This window comes from Solanum verrucosum, unplaced genomic scaffold (assembly GCF_900185275.1).
Source record: "Solanum verrucosum unplaced genomic scaffold, falcon-dt-bn FXZP01000127.1, whole genome shotgun sequence".
NCBI classification, from domain to species: domain Eukaryota; kingdom Viridiplantae; phylum Streptophyta; class Magnoliopsida; order Solanales; family Solanaceae; genus Solanum; species Solanum verrucosum.
Genome location: NW_026020321.1, coordinates 3,064 through 20,229, shown reverse-complemented (window position 1 = coordinate 20,229; position 17,166 = coordinate 3,064). Strand labels below are relative to the sequence as shown.

The 17,166-nt window shown below is 33.4% G+C and overlaps 1 protein-coding gene across 1 annotated transcript in view; it reads right to left on the bottom strand.

The window, feature by feature from the left end:
- The window catches only part of LOC125835379 (2-isopropylmalate synthase A-like), a 115,042-nt gene extending 104,587 nt beyond the window's left edge, over positions 1–10,455 (bottom strand). Inside the window, exons 1-3 of the mRNA XM_049514504.1 lie at positions 10,258–10,455; positions 9,565–9,829; positions 9,348–9,490 (exon numbers count right to left, since the gene is read on the bottom strand). Coding sequence (XP_049370461.1) covers positions 9,348–9,490; positions 9,565–9,829; positions 10,258–10,387 — 538 coding nt within the window. The 5' untranslated portion in view covers positions 10,388–10,455. The remainder of the gene's footprint in view (positions 1–9,347; positions 9,491–9,564; positions 9,830–10,257) is intronic.
- Between the last annotated feature and the right edge of the window lie 6,711 nt (positions 10,456–17,166).

Sequence of the window (17,166 nt, the reverse complement as noted above, 5' to 3'; positions counted from 1 at the left end):
CATCTTGTTCAAAGGCTACAACAAAGCTCCCAAAACTCAAAAATGGTGAAATGGGATTGAAACCTCGATGTTTGAAAGATATTTTGGCTAGGGGCCCTCCGCGAACACATACCCCTGTCTGCGAAAGCAGATGAACATCTCATAACAGAGCTCCGCGAACGCACCCCTACCTCTACGGCCACGGAGGTCAACACATTGACCTCCCGCGAACACGACCAAGTCTCCGCGAACGTGGGGTCCCAATACACTACCCTCCGCAAACGTGGTCACAAGCTCCACAAACGTGGCGGGTTGACATCGGCAACACAGATCAGCAAATCAGCCAACACAAAATCCTCCGAATGTTGATCAAAGTCAATCCAAAGGCTAAAATTTCACAAATTTTCAACTTAGGTTCTCAAATCCTCAAAAAGACTCCTAATCTGAAATCGATGACTCTCTTAGACCAAATTCCACATTTGGGGACTGATGAAATCGACAGAATTTCATTCCGATACTAGAAACTCCAAAAGACATCAAAAATCACTTTCTAACAACTTTATCCTTTCAAACTCAGAACTTATGAAAACCCACAACTTTTTACTCAAAGTTCCAAACCAACTTTCACAAATTAATCAGAAATAACTCAGGATCAACATCGGGAGGGGGGAAATAGTAAACTATCAAAAATGACCAATCAAATCATTACATTCACTTGGGACCAACAATGGTTTTTGAATGTCGAACATGTCCAGAATGTAGGCTTGGAGCGTGACACATACTTTATTCCATCATTTCTATAACATATATACGTCTCACTAATCAAATATTATCCTCAAGTAATCCATAACCTGCCTCAGCACCAGGCTACAGCCTTAATATAGATGCTTATAAAAGGAGATGGTTCTTACTCAAGCCTCTTTAGGCTTCTATAAAGGTTCCTACCCTAACTGCAATGGTGGAAGCAACATGAATATATCATATTTTTCTTTAATTCAATCCTCTTAACGCAGAACATAAATTTTTTTATAAAAAATTATTAAAAACACAACAAACCTAAGTCTAAACTCGTGGTTTAGGAGTTCAATACTAAGAACTTAAAAGATTGAATCCACCTTAGAGTGTTCAAGAAAATTTAATACATCTATTACTGTAGCACAAAACCCTCGGTCCTTGGCATGTATCTCCAAGTTGTCAAGCAATTTGAGGTTGGATAGTTTCATTTAATATGAGTGTTCTTAAATCATCATCGGTTATATTCTGAAAAATTTGATGTAGAGAAAGATAAATAGGTATAAAACAAACATATAACAACAACAATATATATAGAGTGTGATTTCATAAATGAGATCTTTGGTATTTTTGTGGAGTAAAAAGGTTATTTTTGATAGATACTCAGCTCGTCAAAAAAGAAAAGAATTCAAAGTATGAAAATAAGAATATCCAGTAATAAAAAAAAATTAAGTGTTGCACTATGAAAACATCAACAATTTAATTCACCTTTCTCCTCCCAGCCATTGACTTGTCTCCAAAAGAGGTCCTCAAGTTGTTTTTCCTCAAAATTATATCCAAGCTATGACATAATAAAATGAGTGTTAATGCACATTCATATATAACAATATCATAATTTAATTTGTTGAAATATTAGGATATGTATTATACCTCAAGCATTTTGATTTTCAATGCATAACGTCCACTGCACATAATATCAACCATAGTATCAAATTCCTAATTGAACCGTACCAACAATAACATATCCAGTGCAATTCCGTAAATGAAGTATATGGAAGGTAGAGTGTATACACAGATCTTATCCCTACCTCGTAGAGACCTTCGACTTAAGTGAAGCATTTCAAAGCAACATGTAAAAAGAAGACTGATAATAAAATAATGTGTACCTGAGTTTTCCCAATCTAATATCGTGTTCACTACCACGAATAAATCCAACATATTCAGCAGATACAAATTCATATGTACCTTTGTTCTTTAATATTCCATCCTAAATTAAGTACATAGAATAACACACACAAAAAATAAAAAAATATGAAACTTATTTAGTTGAGAACATAAAGCTATTTAATTAGAAGGAAGAATTGCAGTAATATTTTTAGTAGATTTTCTTATTTTAGGTAGAAGTTAAATTATGATTTATTTTTTTTATCAAATACTGCATGTTCTTATTTAATTCGTTATTTTTGTTGTGTCATCCATAGTTTTAATTAAATACTCCCTCTGTCCCAATTTATACGACTTACTTTTCTTTTTAGTATATATAACAATATTATTATATGCATAATTAATTTTTAACAAGTATTATATATATATACATATCATGTTTCTTGTTGTGAATATACGTTTTGTATTAATCCCAGTATAGACACCACCTAGTACTTCCTCTCCACGACATTTTATGGCCATTACTATCTATATAAAATAGAAATAACAATAATATTAATTAGCTAGAGATAGATTAATAATTTCATAGATATAAATATATTAAAGATTATTCTCCCTCACCTCTTCTAGAGAAGCATTTCCAGCTCTTTCACCAATACCATTGATGGTTACATCTACTTGTCTTACCCCTACACAAATTCCCTGTATTTCATCGAGGTATGAGAGTCAAACTAACGATATGTATTTTTAGAAATAAAGTACTTCCTCCATCCATTTTTAATTGTCATGTTGTGTTTTTCGAAAGTCAATTTGACAAATTTTCAAAATACATCGTAGAATTTGATTCTAAAAAAGAAAACCATGACAGTTAAAATTGGACAAGGGGATTAGTTAGAAGCTAACAAATACATACAGCTAAGGTGTTGGCAGTAGCAAGTCCAAGATCATTGTGAAAATGTACTGCAAGGATAGGAAGTAATTGTGTTGTGACTTCCATTATGGTAGAGGAAGTGTATGATAGGAAGTAATGGATAACACAAATTTGGAAAATTTTGGACTGATGAATAGGAGAAGAGTATATTATGGACAACGCTTTGTGATATATGAATTCTTGATAAGTTGAGGTTGATATTTCAAAGGGATAGTAATTTATATAAGAACCAGTATCAGGAGGGGACTGTAAATCATTTTTTCTCTATTATCTGCACAATGCATTTCTATTAATGGTGAGATGCATGGTTTAATTAATGAGGAAAATCAAATCTATAATAGTTATGTTGGAATTCCTCTTCATTTGTGATGCACGGAAGGTTTTTCAGTATCTACAAATTTGAGGATATGGAATTGAACTTGGCCAATCTAGAGGACATGTTAAGATTCAAATAGTTATGTTTTTAGTGGAAAAATATTTTGGAGCTATGTAATTGAAGAACTGTTTTATTTTTGCACCTGATTCGTAGGAAACAGAACACAAAGACGCCTAGAAAAGTTCGTCAGCTGTGATTCGGTTAGCAAGCAATCTTATTGTTTGAAAGAAATCACAACACAAAGTAGGAGAGTTTGACTGCAAAAACAGTGTACTCATACCCTAGGAATAAGGTATATTTTAGTGCATTATCTAAATGCATTTTAATTTTTTATACGGCATATGAACCAATTCTTATATTTGAAAATTCCAAACTCTATTGGAAACATTTCCCAAGTTGTTCTAATGTATCTGAACTGTCAAGCCCCGAGCTTACACCTTGGGCGGGATTGGCACTCGAGAACCATTGATGGCCCCAAGCGAACCCTTGGCCTGACTTACTTACTCAGCGGAAGACTATATGCAATAAGAAAGGAATTCAAATGCTAAACAACTTAACTGTCTCAAACTGAAATCATAATGTTTTGAAAATAAACATTTAACTTAGCCAAAATGGCAACTCAAATCTGAATATAAGTTAATAACAAAATGATGACGAATGATCTAACATCTGACTTACTATCTATGAAGCCTCTAAAACAACTGAGATGGATGTCGGGATAGGCCCACGACATCCTAATGAACTATCTAATACTGAAAGTAAACAAAAGGGATCCTCTGGAATGCAAAGAGGCTCACCAACAGACTCTGAACTGCTCACTGGATCAACGATACGCTGGATGCCGATCCTGGTTACGTGTGTCTGCATCATAATATGATGCAGGCAAACTGGCATCAGTACATTGAATGTACGAGTATGCGAGTTGGAATGTTAAAAAAACATAGGCTTGAAAAGAATATGAAAGGAACTGAAGAACTTACCTGGCTCAACTCAACTCAACATAACTGAACTCATTTCAATATAAAGCAGTTTAAAACAAGTGCAATATAAAGAAAAATTGTTTAAAACATGATGTCAACTCTGTGTGTATGCAAAGATACAAATAAACTGATGTATATAAAAATACAAAGTACTACTGTGGGAGTTTCTCTAACCGACAACCATCACATAAGAGCTATTGTGATGATACAACGATCTCCCTCAAGCTGCCAGCGCATCCTATACCTTGCAACAGGTATAGGACCTGAACTACTAAGTGGATCCACTAGTCTATGCGAAAAGGATTTATCTAAAAAGTATGACCCTTTTCTACTTATGATGGCTACATGGTTTATGGGGTTGTGAGTTGTCTGACTCTCCCCCATATCGGTGCTCAATACTACTCCCAAAAATATAATAATATTAGCTCTTATGTTTAAAAACATACTTCTTCTGTGATTTGAGATTAGTGCTCAAAACCTTAGCTCAAAGGCTATCTTGGAAATCAAAGTTTCCCCTCTTACTTCATTTAGAAAGCGATTACTTTTTTCTGAAAAACTATCTCGAAGGCCCTTGGGAAATCGAGGTTTCCTTTCTTGTTTAAATGTGAAAAATATTTTAAACTATTTGGGAATACATAGTCCCCATATACTTTTGAAGAAATGGACTTCAAACTTTACTCTTTACTCGTTACTCAACTTGAACTTTGAGTCTTAAAACAAAGTTAAAACATTTGGAAAAACTTTTGGAAAACTCTAAGATCTTCTCTTGACTTTGATCTTAACTGCTCTTGACTTGACTCTTAACTGGTCCTTGAATTGAATTATGGATTCAAGGATTGTGATTTGTGATTGGAAAGATCCCATGATGTTTAGGAATGATTTTAGACAGCTAAACATGAGAAAAGACCAAAAATCGATATCTGAGGGTGGGTCCGCTATGCGGAGAAGCTTTTAAAATTTAGTTTTGAAAACGACTTTTGAGGCAGAACGCTCCGTGACAGTTCCGCAACGCGAAATGAAAATTCTCAGATCTGGGGAATGGCTCCGCGATGCGGAGGCAGTGCCAAATTTTGACCGACGAAATTTCTTCTTCATTTTCCAGCTCTAAACCCCATGGGTTCTTTCACCCATTACATAGAGTCGATTAAATGTTCAAAGTACATCAGATTTTACTCAAAATCGAACCTAAAACTACAGATTCGGATCAATCAACTCCTCAACAAATTCAACGAAACAAGAATTTAATGGAACTTCAACAAATCCATCAAGAACTCAATTTCTAAGCTTTCAAGAACTTAAATTCGCTGAAATAATCATGATTGGCGCGTGGGCGAATTAACCCAACGCTATGTGATTTCACATACCTTGTAGGGATCACCCCAACAAAATCCACAAGCCAAACTCGACGATCTTGACGAATCTTGAACGTTCTTCTCCTTTCTCCTCTTTTCTCGTTTTCTTTTCTCTTCTCTCAAAACCCTAACTCTTTTTCCAAAAGCGTAAACTGACTAAGTTCAGTTTAGACCCTAAGTAATTACCAAAAATGAATTAAAATAAAAGGGTAAGGAAAATACCAAACTACCCTTCAAAAATCCGGATTTGGACTTTCCTTAATCCAACAGCCCAACTTCCAATGGGCATAGCTTACTCATACAAACTCGGAATCGCACAAACTTGGAGGCGTTGGAAAGATCATTCCAAGAAATACACACTCATCCTGATCTAGGAGTTATGGCCATTTGAAGTTAACCAAAAACTCTTTTCCTAACTTAAACAATTTTCCAGATTTTTCATTCTTTCCAAAAATGACTCTTTCTAATTCCAGCTCTTTCACTTAGCGAGGTGTTACGTTCGCTCTTCTTAGGCGTTTCATTTGTAACATATTTTTCTTTAGGCTTTTATATAGGTTCGTACCCTAACTGCAGTGGTGGAAGCAACATATTTTTCTTTAAGAGCATATAGTTATTAAAATATACAACAAACATAAGTTTAAACTCAGGGTTTAGAAAGTACAAGGGGTTCAATACTAAGAACTTAAAAGAGTGTTCAAGAAAATTTAATACATCAATTAATTAATGTAGCACAAAACCCTGGGCTAGCTACTGCAACATTAGATAAGCTCTTCCATCAATAGGTGAAAAGTTCCTGTATCATATAATACGTTCATTTAACAGTAAATCCTTTGCATAAACAGAAATTATAGAACTATCGTTTTTCAATCTGAGCTAATTAATAAAAGAAAACCAACAAAAAAGAAAGAAAGTAGTAGTATTTACATGCATATCTCCAAGTTGTCAAGCCAATTTGAGGCTGGATAGTTTCGTCTAATATGAGCGCTCTTAAATCATCATTTGTTATATTCTGAAAAGATAGATGTAGAGAAGATAAATAGGTAAAAAAACAAACATGTAACAATATATACCGAGTGTAATTTCATAATGAAATCTATGGAGATTGGAGGGTAGGATATAAGTAGACCTTGTTCCTACTTTTATGGAGTAGAAAAGTTATTTTTGACACATACTTAGCTCATCAAAAAAGAAAATAATTCAAAGTATGAAAAAAAGAAAATATGACAACAATATAGGAAGAAACAAAGCAAATGTGAGCAACAGATAATAATACATATAAAAAAAACAATGTGATACCTAAATAATACTATTAATAAGGAGAAGCGTAGTGGAGGCCATCTCCCTACCTCTCCGATACACATAATACGGCAACACTCGTAATTTTATTTTTTTAAGTAAGTGTGTATGTATGATGGAAAATATTTTCTACTAGAAAAAAATTTCTTAGAAAATAAGTGAATTTCTAACGTATTTTCTCATGTTTTGTTGGTGAGTAGAAAATACTTCTTAATGTTTGGTTGGTGAATGAAAAATATTTTCCATAACATATCTTTCATTTTTGACTTGAGACTAGAAAATACTCTTTAGGAGGGAGGTGGGGGGTGGCGGTTTGGGGGATGGCTAGGGTAGGGGTAGGGGGTAAGGGTGGCATAAAATTGAAAACATTTAAACCAACCAAACATGAAAACATTGAAAAATGTTTTCCTTCGCACCAAACACACCCTAAGTCTCATCAATAAAACAAAATTGAGTGTTGCACTATAAAAACATCAATAATTTAATTCACCTTTTTCCTCTCAGCCAATGACTTGAATCGCCAAAAGAGGTCCCCAAGTTGTTTTTCCTCAAAATTATATCCAAGCTATGACAAAATAAAATGAGTGTTGTTGATGCACATTCATATATAATAATACTATCATAATTTAATTTATTGAAATCTTAGTATATGTATCATACCTCAAGCATTTTAATTTTCAATGCATGACGTCCACTGCACAAAATATAAGAATGCATGATATTTATTTTAGAAAAAACAAACAAATATCTATTGAATCATATCAATAACAACAAATTCAGTGTAATTCCTCAAGTGGAGTTTGTAGAAGGTAGAGTGTACACAGACCTTACCCCTACCTAGTAGAGTTAGAGAGGTTGATTTCGATAGACTATTGATTTAAGTAAAGCATTTCAAAGCAATTTGACAATAACAACAATGAAATAAAGCGAAAAGAATAGTAATAACAATAATGCATCGTACCGATATCAATAAAAAATCAAAACTATTGAGACGGTTTCAGAAAATGTAATTTTGATTATATAAAATTGGATAACAAAAAAAATAATATGACATAAATTTTATAAAATAATTGACCGAACTGAATCACAACATCATCATGATAAAACAGTGTGTACCTGAGTTTTCCCAATTTAATACCGTGTTCAGTAGCACGAATAAATCCAACATCTTCAGCAGGTATAAATTCATATGTGCCTCTGTTCTTTAATATTCCATCCTAAATTAAGTACGTAGAATAAATTCAAATACCTTTTTAATTAGTTAAATAGGTTTTACATAGTTTTCTTTGCTTTTTATTTTTACAATTAAATTTGGCGCAAATACCATGTGTTCTTATTTAATTCGTCATTTTTGTAGTGTCATCCATAATTTTATTACATACATTTTAAAATTTTGGCAGCCGATTGTTAAAACAAATCTAAAATAAGTAAATTTCTTGAATAGGAACAAGTCTAAAATAAAAAAATTCAATGAAATTTGAAGGACCGCTTTTGTTTGTAGCTAGCGTAGTTCAAAAATGGGGAAGAAGATGGCTCTTAACTAGATCAAAAATTGACATTTGATACCTTTTTAAAATGTCTTACGAACCTTGAAATATGGATGTCGTAGATTCATATTTATTTCTTAGTCTATCTGTTCGGACTCACACTTTTTAGACTTTGTTTCCTCGTTTTGTTAAATAAATATGTCACACTAGGATGATGGGTTAAAAAAAAAAAGAGTTTTGAAATATTGAGTTGATAAATATATATAGTATTAACTAAATAAAATTGACCTGATGAATTCCACTTTCATGAGTAAAAGCATTAACTCCAACAATGACCTTATGTGGTTGTAGCTTAAGCCCATTATACTCCTCTACCTGCATATAACAATATTATTATTATATGCATGATTAATTTTAACAAGTAATATATATATATTAAATAGGTGACACCGCTTAAGATAAATTTTGCGTACGCCACTTTATATATACATACCATGTTGCTTGTGGTGAATATATGTTTTGTATTAATCCCAGTATAGAGACCACTTAGTACTTCCTTTCCACGACATTTTATGGCCATTACTATCTATATAGAAAAAGTACGAATTTATAAGTATAGATATTAATATAATTTGTCCTTATAATTAAAGTTTATTCTCTCCCACCTCTTCTAGAGAAGCATTTACAGCTCTTTCACCAATACCATTGATGGTTACATCTACTTGTCTTACCCCTGCACAAATTCCCTAAATTCCATCGAGGTATGAGAGTCAAACTAACTATATATTATATTCTTATAAATGAAGTACTCCCTCCATCCACTTTTAATTGTCATGTTGCGCTTTTCGAATGTCAAATTGACTAATTTTCAAAATACATCGTAGAATTTTAGTCAATTCTTATCGTTTGACTCTAAAAGAGGAAACTGTGACAATTAAAAGTGGACGGAGGGAGTAGTTAAAAGCTAACAAATACATACAACTAATGTGTTGGCAGTAGCAAGTCCAATATCATTGTGACAATGTACTGCAAGGATCACATTTTGGATACCTAATGTATTGGCTTTTATGTCAACAATTAGTTGTGCAAATTCATTTGGTAAATTGCATCCAACAGTATCAGCAACACAAATGCATGTTGCACCAGCTTTAATAACTTCTCCAATAATATGATAAACAAACTCCTTATCAGATCTGACAAAAATAATACATATTCAATTATATACACACCATATGGTAAAAATATAAATATGACAAATATTACAAACCTTGTAGCATCTTCCAAGCTAAACCTAACATGCTCGAACCCGAGACTTCTGGCATAAGCCACCATGCTCCTAGCTCTCTTCACAACTTGTTCTCTACTCATATTCAATTTATACTTCATATGTATATCGCTTGTCGCGATAAACATATGAATCATCGGTGTCTTTGCATACTTCAAACTCTCCCAAGCTCTATCGATATCTTCCTTAGTAGATCTCGCCAAACCACAAATCATCGGTACATAGCCCTCTTCATCCATGTTATTACCTTTTTAGACATAGTATAATTCAATAATTAGACATAATTCACTATCATAGATATATACTATTATTACCTAGACTTTCAAAGTATTACATATTTTATCACTAAATAAGAGTTACTAACGTGTCTTACACTTAGATACATGTACTTTTGCTACCAGATACACTAAAATAGGGAGAGAGGCGAGCTAGATTGGGGAGGGAGGTGAGTGAGATTCATATATGTATTCTAGATACATCTGAATCACACTAGATACATGTATCTAGAGTGATTTGCATGTATCTGGGATACCAAATACATGAGAGAGTGGCGAGGGACATGGGACAGAGGCGAGCGAAATTTGTTATGTATCCCAAATACATGCGAATCCACTTAGATACAATATAATAGTACTATTAAATTTTAAATAAGATGGAGACATAATTCAAGATTACCAATTTTTTGTGCTACCAACTTTACAAGGTCAAACTCAGCCTGAGAGGCAGCTGGAAAACCAACCTCAATAACATCAACACCAAGCTTAGCTAGCTGACATGCAATGTCCATCTTTTGTTTGGCAGTCATGGATGCACCAGGGGCCTGCTCTCCGTCACGAAGCGTCGTATCGAAAATCGTAACATAGTTAGGGTCAGATAATTGAATATTTGAGCAACGGATAGTATATGGGGAATAAACATTATTCCTTTTGATTGGAGGCATAAAATTGAAGACACTAATGTTTTTAGAATGTAATGAAATGTTACTGTTAAAGGAATATATTGTAGAATTTGCGCAGAGAGAAGTCATTTAAAAAAAAAAAAAAAAAAATTTGGCTGAGTGCATAGATATTTGGGCTGGTTGTGGGTTTTATAGAAATTTGCAGCCAGTCGCATCTCCAACCTTAAAAATTTATTTTATTCTCTAAATATAGAGTTCTCTATTTTTTTAAGACAATCAACTTCAATTCAATTCTCTATTTTATTTTCTATTAAAAAAAAAAAAATTCCTCCTCAATATTATATTATTATTATTTCTATTTCATTCTTATTTTCTTATTTCATAATATAAATCTTTTCTTTCTTTTTCCCAAATAATTACTTTATATAATTTTTATGTGATATAAATTTTATTTTTGCAAAATTTTTTATTTAATATAAAATATTAGTTTTATTCTAAATTCCTAAATAACATAACCACAATCGACAACAATTATCTGGATCATACCCTAATTCCATTCTTATTTCAGTTGCATGTGATTACATGCAACAAGAACAACGAATAATTGAAAAAAGAATCGACAATCAAAACTGCAATCACAACTACAATCGCAGCAATTCTCTGGATCATACCCTAATTTTTTTTCGAATAGTGCTAAATTTGGAAACGGCCTACCGGATTACTAAATTATTGTTTTGATAAATTAATTATTATGTTATGTATTGTATTGTATTTTATCTTATATTTAAATTATTATTGTATTGTTATCTTGTATTTAAATTATCATCTCATGTATTGTAGTTTTAAATTAAATTTTTCATCTTATCATTTTAATTTTGTGTATTTTTATAGTGAAAATTAATAATAAAATCAAATTGTATTGTTGACAAAAATTAGAAAAAAAATTAAAATACTATTAATTAGGGATGAAAGTAGTATATGTGAAATAATATATTTTTTAAATATTATTTTACATTTAAAAGGAATTATGAATATTAGATATTTAAATAATGACATTATATGTAAAATAATATATGTTAATAATAAAATATTGAAAAAGTGAAATAGAGAGTGTAAATATATAGTAGTTCTCCAAATTTGGAGAACTACTATTCAACTCTCTAAATATGAAGAATAGAGAGTGATATAGAGGGGGGTTGGAGTGCCCATTCTCTATTTTACTCTCCAAATATAGAGAATGGAGAGTAAAATAGAGATAGATTAGAGATGGTCTAAGGGTTACATGGAACAAGGCTAAGATAAACTATAAAATGTCAAAACTAAAAATGAGGGCAAGTTTGAGGAACTGTGTATATGTTTGGCCAATTTTTTAATAGAGTTGTGTTTGGTGTGAAAGAGAGAGTGGGCAAGGGGGTATTAATTTGAGTAGAAAAGATTGGAGCCTAAAATAGACTAACAGAATTATTGTTATATGTATATACGTATTGTAACAATCCATTTCATCCTTACTCCAAATAATTGATTTAAAAAAACATATTTATCTTTTTGAGTGCAACTTGGTGTCCAGGTAGGCAATTGTTTATGAGTAGTGGACTATGGTTAGAAAAACATATACATAATATAAATTTGACGGAAGAATCATGATTAAGCATGCAGATACGACGTTTGGATGAATAAAATATGAAATTTAGGTAAAAGAGATTGGATTATGTATTAATATGTTATTGTATGACTTCTTTGATAAGTGTTTTAGGTTGATATGACTTACTTGATGAATTACCAATGAATATGTAAATGTGGGTAAAGATAAAGGATTTTCATGAACTTGTAATCTAAGTTTTGGTCATAATTACAATTAGTAGGGATATGGAGTTTTCATTATGAGGGAATGAGGGTGTGGGTGATGTTACATATGTAACATCCCGCCTTAGAAAGAGCTAGAAATAGAAAGAATCAATTTGGAAAGAGCCAATTTGAGAATTTTGCTAAGTTATGAGTTTTGGGTCAACTTCAAACGACCATAACTTGATGATTTAGGTGACCCATAAGATATCAAATGAAAGGACTTGAAATCCTCTTTCCAACGCCACCGAGTTTGCTAATTTTCGAGTTCGGATGTGGGAGATATGACCATTTGAAAATCTGGCTGTTTAGTTAAGGAAAGTTACCCGGATTTAAGAGAGGTATTTTGGTTTTTTCCTTAACCTATCAACTTAAAATGATTTTTGGTATTATTTTGGGGTCAAATCTGATTTGGATCGGTTTTACAAATCCCATATACGCTTAGGGTTTTGAGAAGAGTTCAAGAAGAGGAGAAAAGGCGAAAAGTCAAGGCGTTCATCAAGTTTTCTTGTGAATCGAATGTTGTTTTGCCACGGGTTTAATCCCTAAGAGGTATGTGAGTTCTCATAGTTTTGGGTTCGTTTACCCACACGCCAATCATGTTATTTTCAGCGAAATTTCGTTCTTGAAGTTGAAGAGTTTCAGTTCTTGATTAGTTTCTTGAAGTATTGTTTCCATTCTTCAATTATGATGGATTTGATGATTTCATGAGATAATTGTTGGAGTTTAAGAGTTGTTTTTAAGTAGATTCTTGTGTACTTTTGATGGGTATTCGAATTTAAGCGATTGAGGAAGAAACCATTCGATTCTAGGTGAATTAGGGTTAGAAAACGAGTAAGAAAATTCGTCGAGAGATCTGGACAGAGTGTGGCGCGCCACCCCACCATTGCGTCAGAGAAGTGTGTCTGTAGGTTGGGGCATGGCGCCTTGCACCAGCCAGTGCGTCCCAACTACTACTTTGTAGCTCAAGGGTTGGCCCCCTACGCCACTCAGTGCGCCAAGGTCGTCTGCCCCCACCCTTTCTCCCTCATTTAGTTCGTCCGAGTTCTTTCAAAATGTACCTTTACTCCCCTTTGATTCTAACTATTCTAAATTATTTCTAAACAATTAGAAATCACGCATAACATGAATCATAACCTTGAATCCATAATTCAAATTCAAGGAAAGAGCTAAGAGTCAAGTCTTGAGAGTTCTTTCGAGTCTTTTAAGAAGTCTTTCGCAAATCTTTTAAAACTTATTTTAAGACTTGAGCTGATATATGAGAACTAAGTATTCCCAATACAACATGTTTTTACATTTAAGCAAAGAGGAAACACCGATTTCCAAAAGAGTTTTTGAGCAGTTTTGAGTACCATCTCAATTAAGAGAAAGATTTTTGAGTAATAATCTCAAACCACAGAAAAAGTTATGTTTTAAACATATGAGCTAGTTACATTTTTGGAGTAGTATTGAGCACCAATATGGGGACGAGTTCAGATAACTCAAAGTCTTCATAAACAATGTAGCCAACGTGGGTAGAAAGGGTCATACTTTTTAGATGATTCCTTATTGCTTTTTAGCATAGACTAGTGGATCCACTTAGTTAGTAGGTCCTATACCCCGACAAAGTATAGGACAATTCTGGCAACGTGGGCTAGACGTTGTATCATCACATAGCTCATAGTGATGGTTGTCGGTTAGAGAATCTCCCACAGAGTTATTTTGTATTTTTATATACAAACTAAGTTACATTGTATTTTTCAATACATTGAGTTGTTATCTACTGTTTTAAAACATTTTCTTATACTTGCATTACTATTATTGCTTTTATATTGAAATGAGTTGAAATTGAGTTGAGTTGTGCAACACCCCGATATTCGAAAGAACTAGAATTAGAAGGAAACCGTTTTTGGAAATAATCAAATTTGGAAAGTTTGACAAAGTTAAGCTAAGTATGAGTTTTGGGTCATATTCAAACGACCATAACTCCTATCTCATGATGAGTTAGGCATGCTACAAGATACCGTAGGAAATATCTTTGAATTATCTTTTCAACGTTGTTGAGTTTGCTCAGTTTCGAGTTCATATGACGGAGATATGTCCATTTGAAGTTGGGTTGTCTAGATAAGGAAAGTCAAAACCGGATTTTAGAAAGGTATTTTGGTCTTTTCATTATCCAATTAATTAAATTCATTTTTGGTAATTAAGTTGGGGTCTAAACTGATTGGATTCAGTTTACGCTTCATAAAAAAATAAGTTAGGGTTTTGAGAGAAGATGAGAAAAGAGGAGAAGAAGTTTAGAATCGTCGTGTTCTTGAAGATTTGCTTGTGGATTTCACCAAGGTTTGATCCCTACGAGGTATGTGAGATCTCATAGCGTTGGGTTAGTTCACCCGTGCGACAATCATGATTTTATTCGGCGAAATAATGTTCTTGAAAGTATAGAAATTGAGTTCTTGATGGATTTGTTGGAAGTTTTTATTGGGTTCTTGATTGTTGAAGTCGTTGAGAAGTTCTTGATATAAATTCATGAAATTAGATGTCGTTTTGAGTATATTCTTGCAGATTTTGGTTATGTAGTTGAATCTAAGTGTTTGGGGAGAAAACCAATTGAATCTAGAGGGTTTAGAGTTGAAAAACGAGCAAGAAAAATTGGGGATTTTCTGGGCAAGGGTCTAGGGTGTCGCGCCAGCCACAACGCCCAACTTGGGGTTCTGATGTTTGGGATCTGGGGCGCCGCGCCAGCCAGTGCGCCCCATCCTCAGTTTTGTAGTTTTGGGTCTAGCGCCCCGCGCCACTCAAAGCGCCAGGGACGCCGGGTCTTCTACCCTTTTCCACTTCTTTCCGTACGAGTTCCCTTGAAACGTACCTATGTTTTCTAGTTGATTTCTACACTCTAAGGTACGTCTAAGCAACATGAAATCATCCATAACATGAGATCATGAGCCTTGAATCCATAATTCAATTCAAGGAAAGTTAAGACTTGAGTTTTCCAAAAGTCTTTTACAAATGTTTTAACTTTATTTTAAGACTTGAGTTTTGAGTTGAGTAAAGAGTAAAGATTGAAGTTCATTTCTTCAAAAGAGTATATGTGGACTATGTATTCCCACAAAGTAAAATGTTTTCACATTTAAGCAAGAAAGGAAACTTTGATTTCCAAAAGAGCCTTTGAGCTAGTTTTCCAATAAAGAGTAAATGTTTTCACTTTTAAGCAAGAAAGGAAATTTTGATTTCCAAAAGAGACTTTGAGATAGTTTTTCAGTAAAGAGTAAAATATTTTCACATTTAAGCAAGAAAGGAAACTTTGATTTCCAAAAGAACCTTTGAGCTAGTTTTTCAGTAAAAAGTAAATGCTTTCACAATTAAGCAAGAGAGGAAACTTTGATTTCCAAGATAGCCTTTGAGCTAAGTTTTGAGCAATTATCTCAAACCACAGAAATAAGTTACATTTTTAAACATAAAAGCTAGTATTATATTTTGGGAGTAGTATTGAGCACCGATATGGGGGAGAGTTTAGACAACTCCCAGCCCCCATAAACCATGTAACCATCATGGGTATAAAAGGGTCATACTTTTTAGATGATTCCTTAGTACTTTTTAGCATAGACTAGTAGATCCACTTAGTAGTCAGGTTCTATACCCTCGACAAGGTATAAGACGACCCTGGCAGCGTGAGGCAAAATGATGTATCATCACAATAGCTTTTAAGTGATGGTTGTCGATTAGAGAAACTCCCATAGAAGTATTTTATATTATTATATACACAGATTTACTTGTATTTTTATATACATCCAGAGTTTATATTGTATCTTTGCATACATACAAATTTACTATTATATTTCTTAATACACATAGTTGATATCAATGTTTTAAAGTTTTTCTTTATAATGCATTTATTTATTGTTGCTTTATATTGAAATGAGTTAAGTTGAGCTAGGTGTGTTCATTCAGTTCCTTTCAAGTTTATGTCTTGTTTAGTATTCCCATCGCATGCTCATACATTCAATGTAATGATGCTAGTTGGCCTGCATCTTTTTATGATGCAGATTCAGGTAGCCAGGATCAGCGCATCGATTATCCGATTGAGCTTCAGAGTTGTTGGTGAGCCTTCTTGCTTTCGGAGGATCCCCTTTTTCATTACTTTATCATTTTAGTTCATTAGGATGTCGTGGGTCTTGTCCTGATATCCATCTCAGTTGTTAGAGGTTTCATAGGCAATTAGTTTATGTTAATTCTTGAGTCTTCCCATTTCAGTTATGTTTGAGACTTGAGTTGCCACTTTGGCCAGTGAATGTTTTTTTTATAATACGTTCTCAGTTATTTTTGAGCTTTTAGTTTACTTTTAAAGTACAATTATGCTGAATTAAGTCTTCCGCTAGTTGTTAAGCCAGGCCAAGAATTCGCTTGGGGCTAGCAATGGTTCTCGAGTGCCAGTCCCGCCTAGGTGTAGGCTCGGGGCATGACAAGTTGAGATGAACTAAGTTGTTTCTTCAGTTCCAATTCAAGCTTAAGACATGTTTAGATTTCTCCTCACATTCTCGTACATTCCATGTACTGACACCATTTGGCATGCATATTTTATGATCCAGATACAGGTAACCATGATCAGCATCCAGCGTTTCGTTGATCCAGTTGAGTCCAGAGTTGTTGGTAAGTCTCCTTGCTTCCGGAGGATCCCTTCTTTATTGTCCAGTTATTTTAATTTGTTAGGATGATCGGGGGTCTTGTCCCGACATACATCATAGTATTAGAGGTTTCATAGATAGATAGACAGTAGTTCATGAGTCTTTTTATTTCATTTATTGATGTCTGAGACCTGAGTTGTCATTTTGTCCGGTGAATGTTTTATTTCTAAATTATTCTAA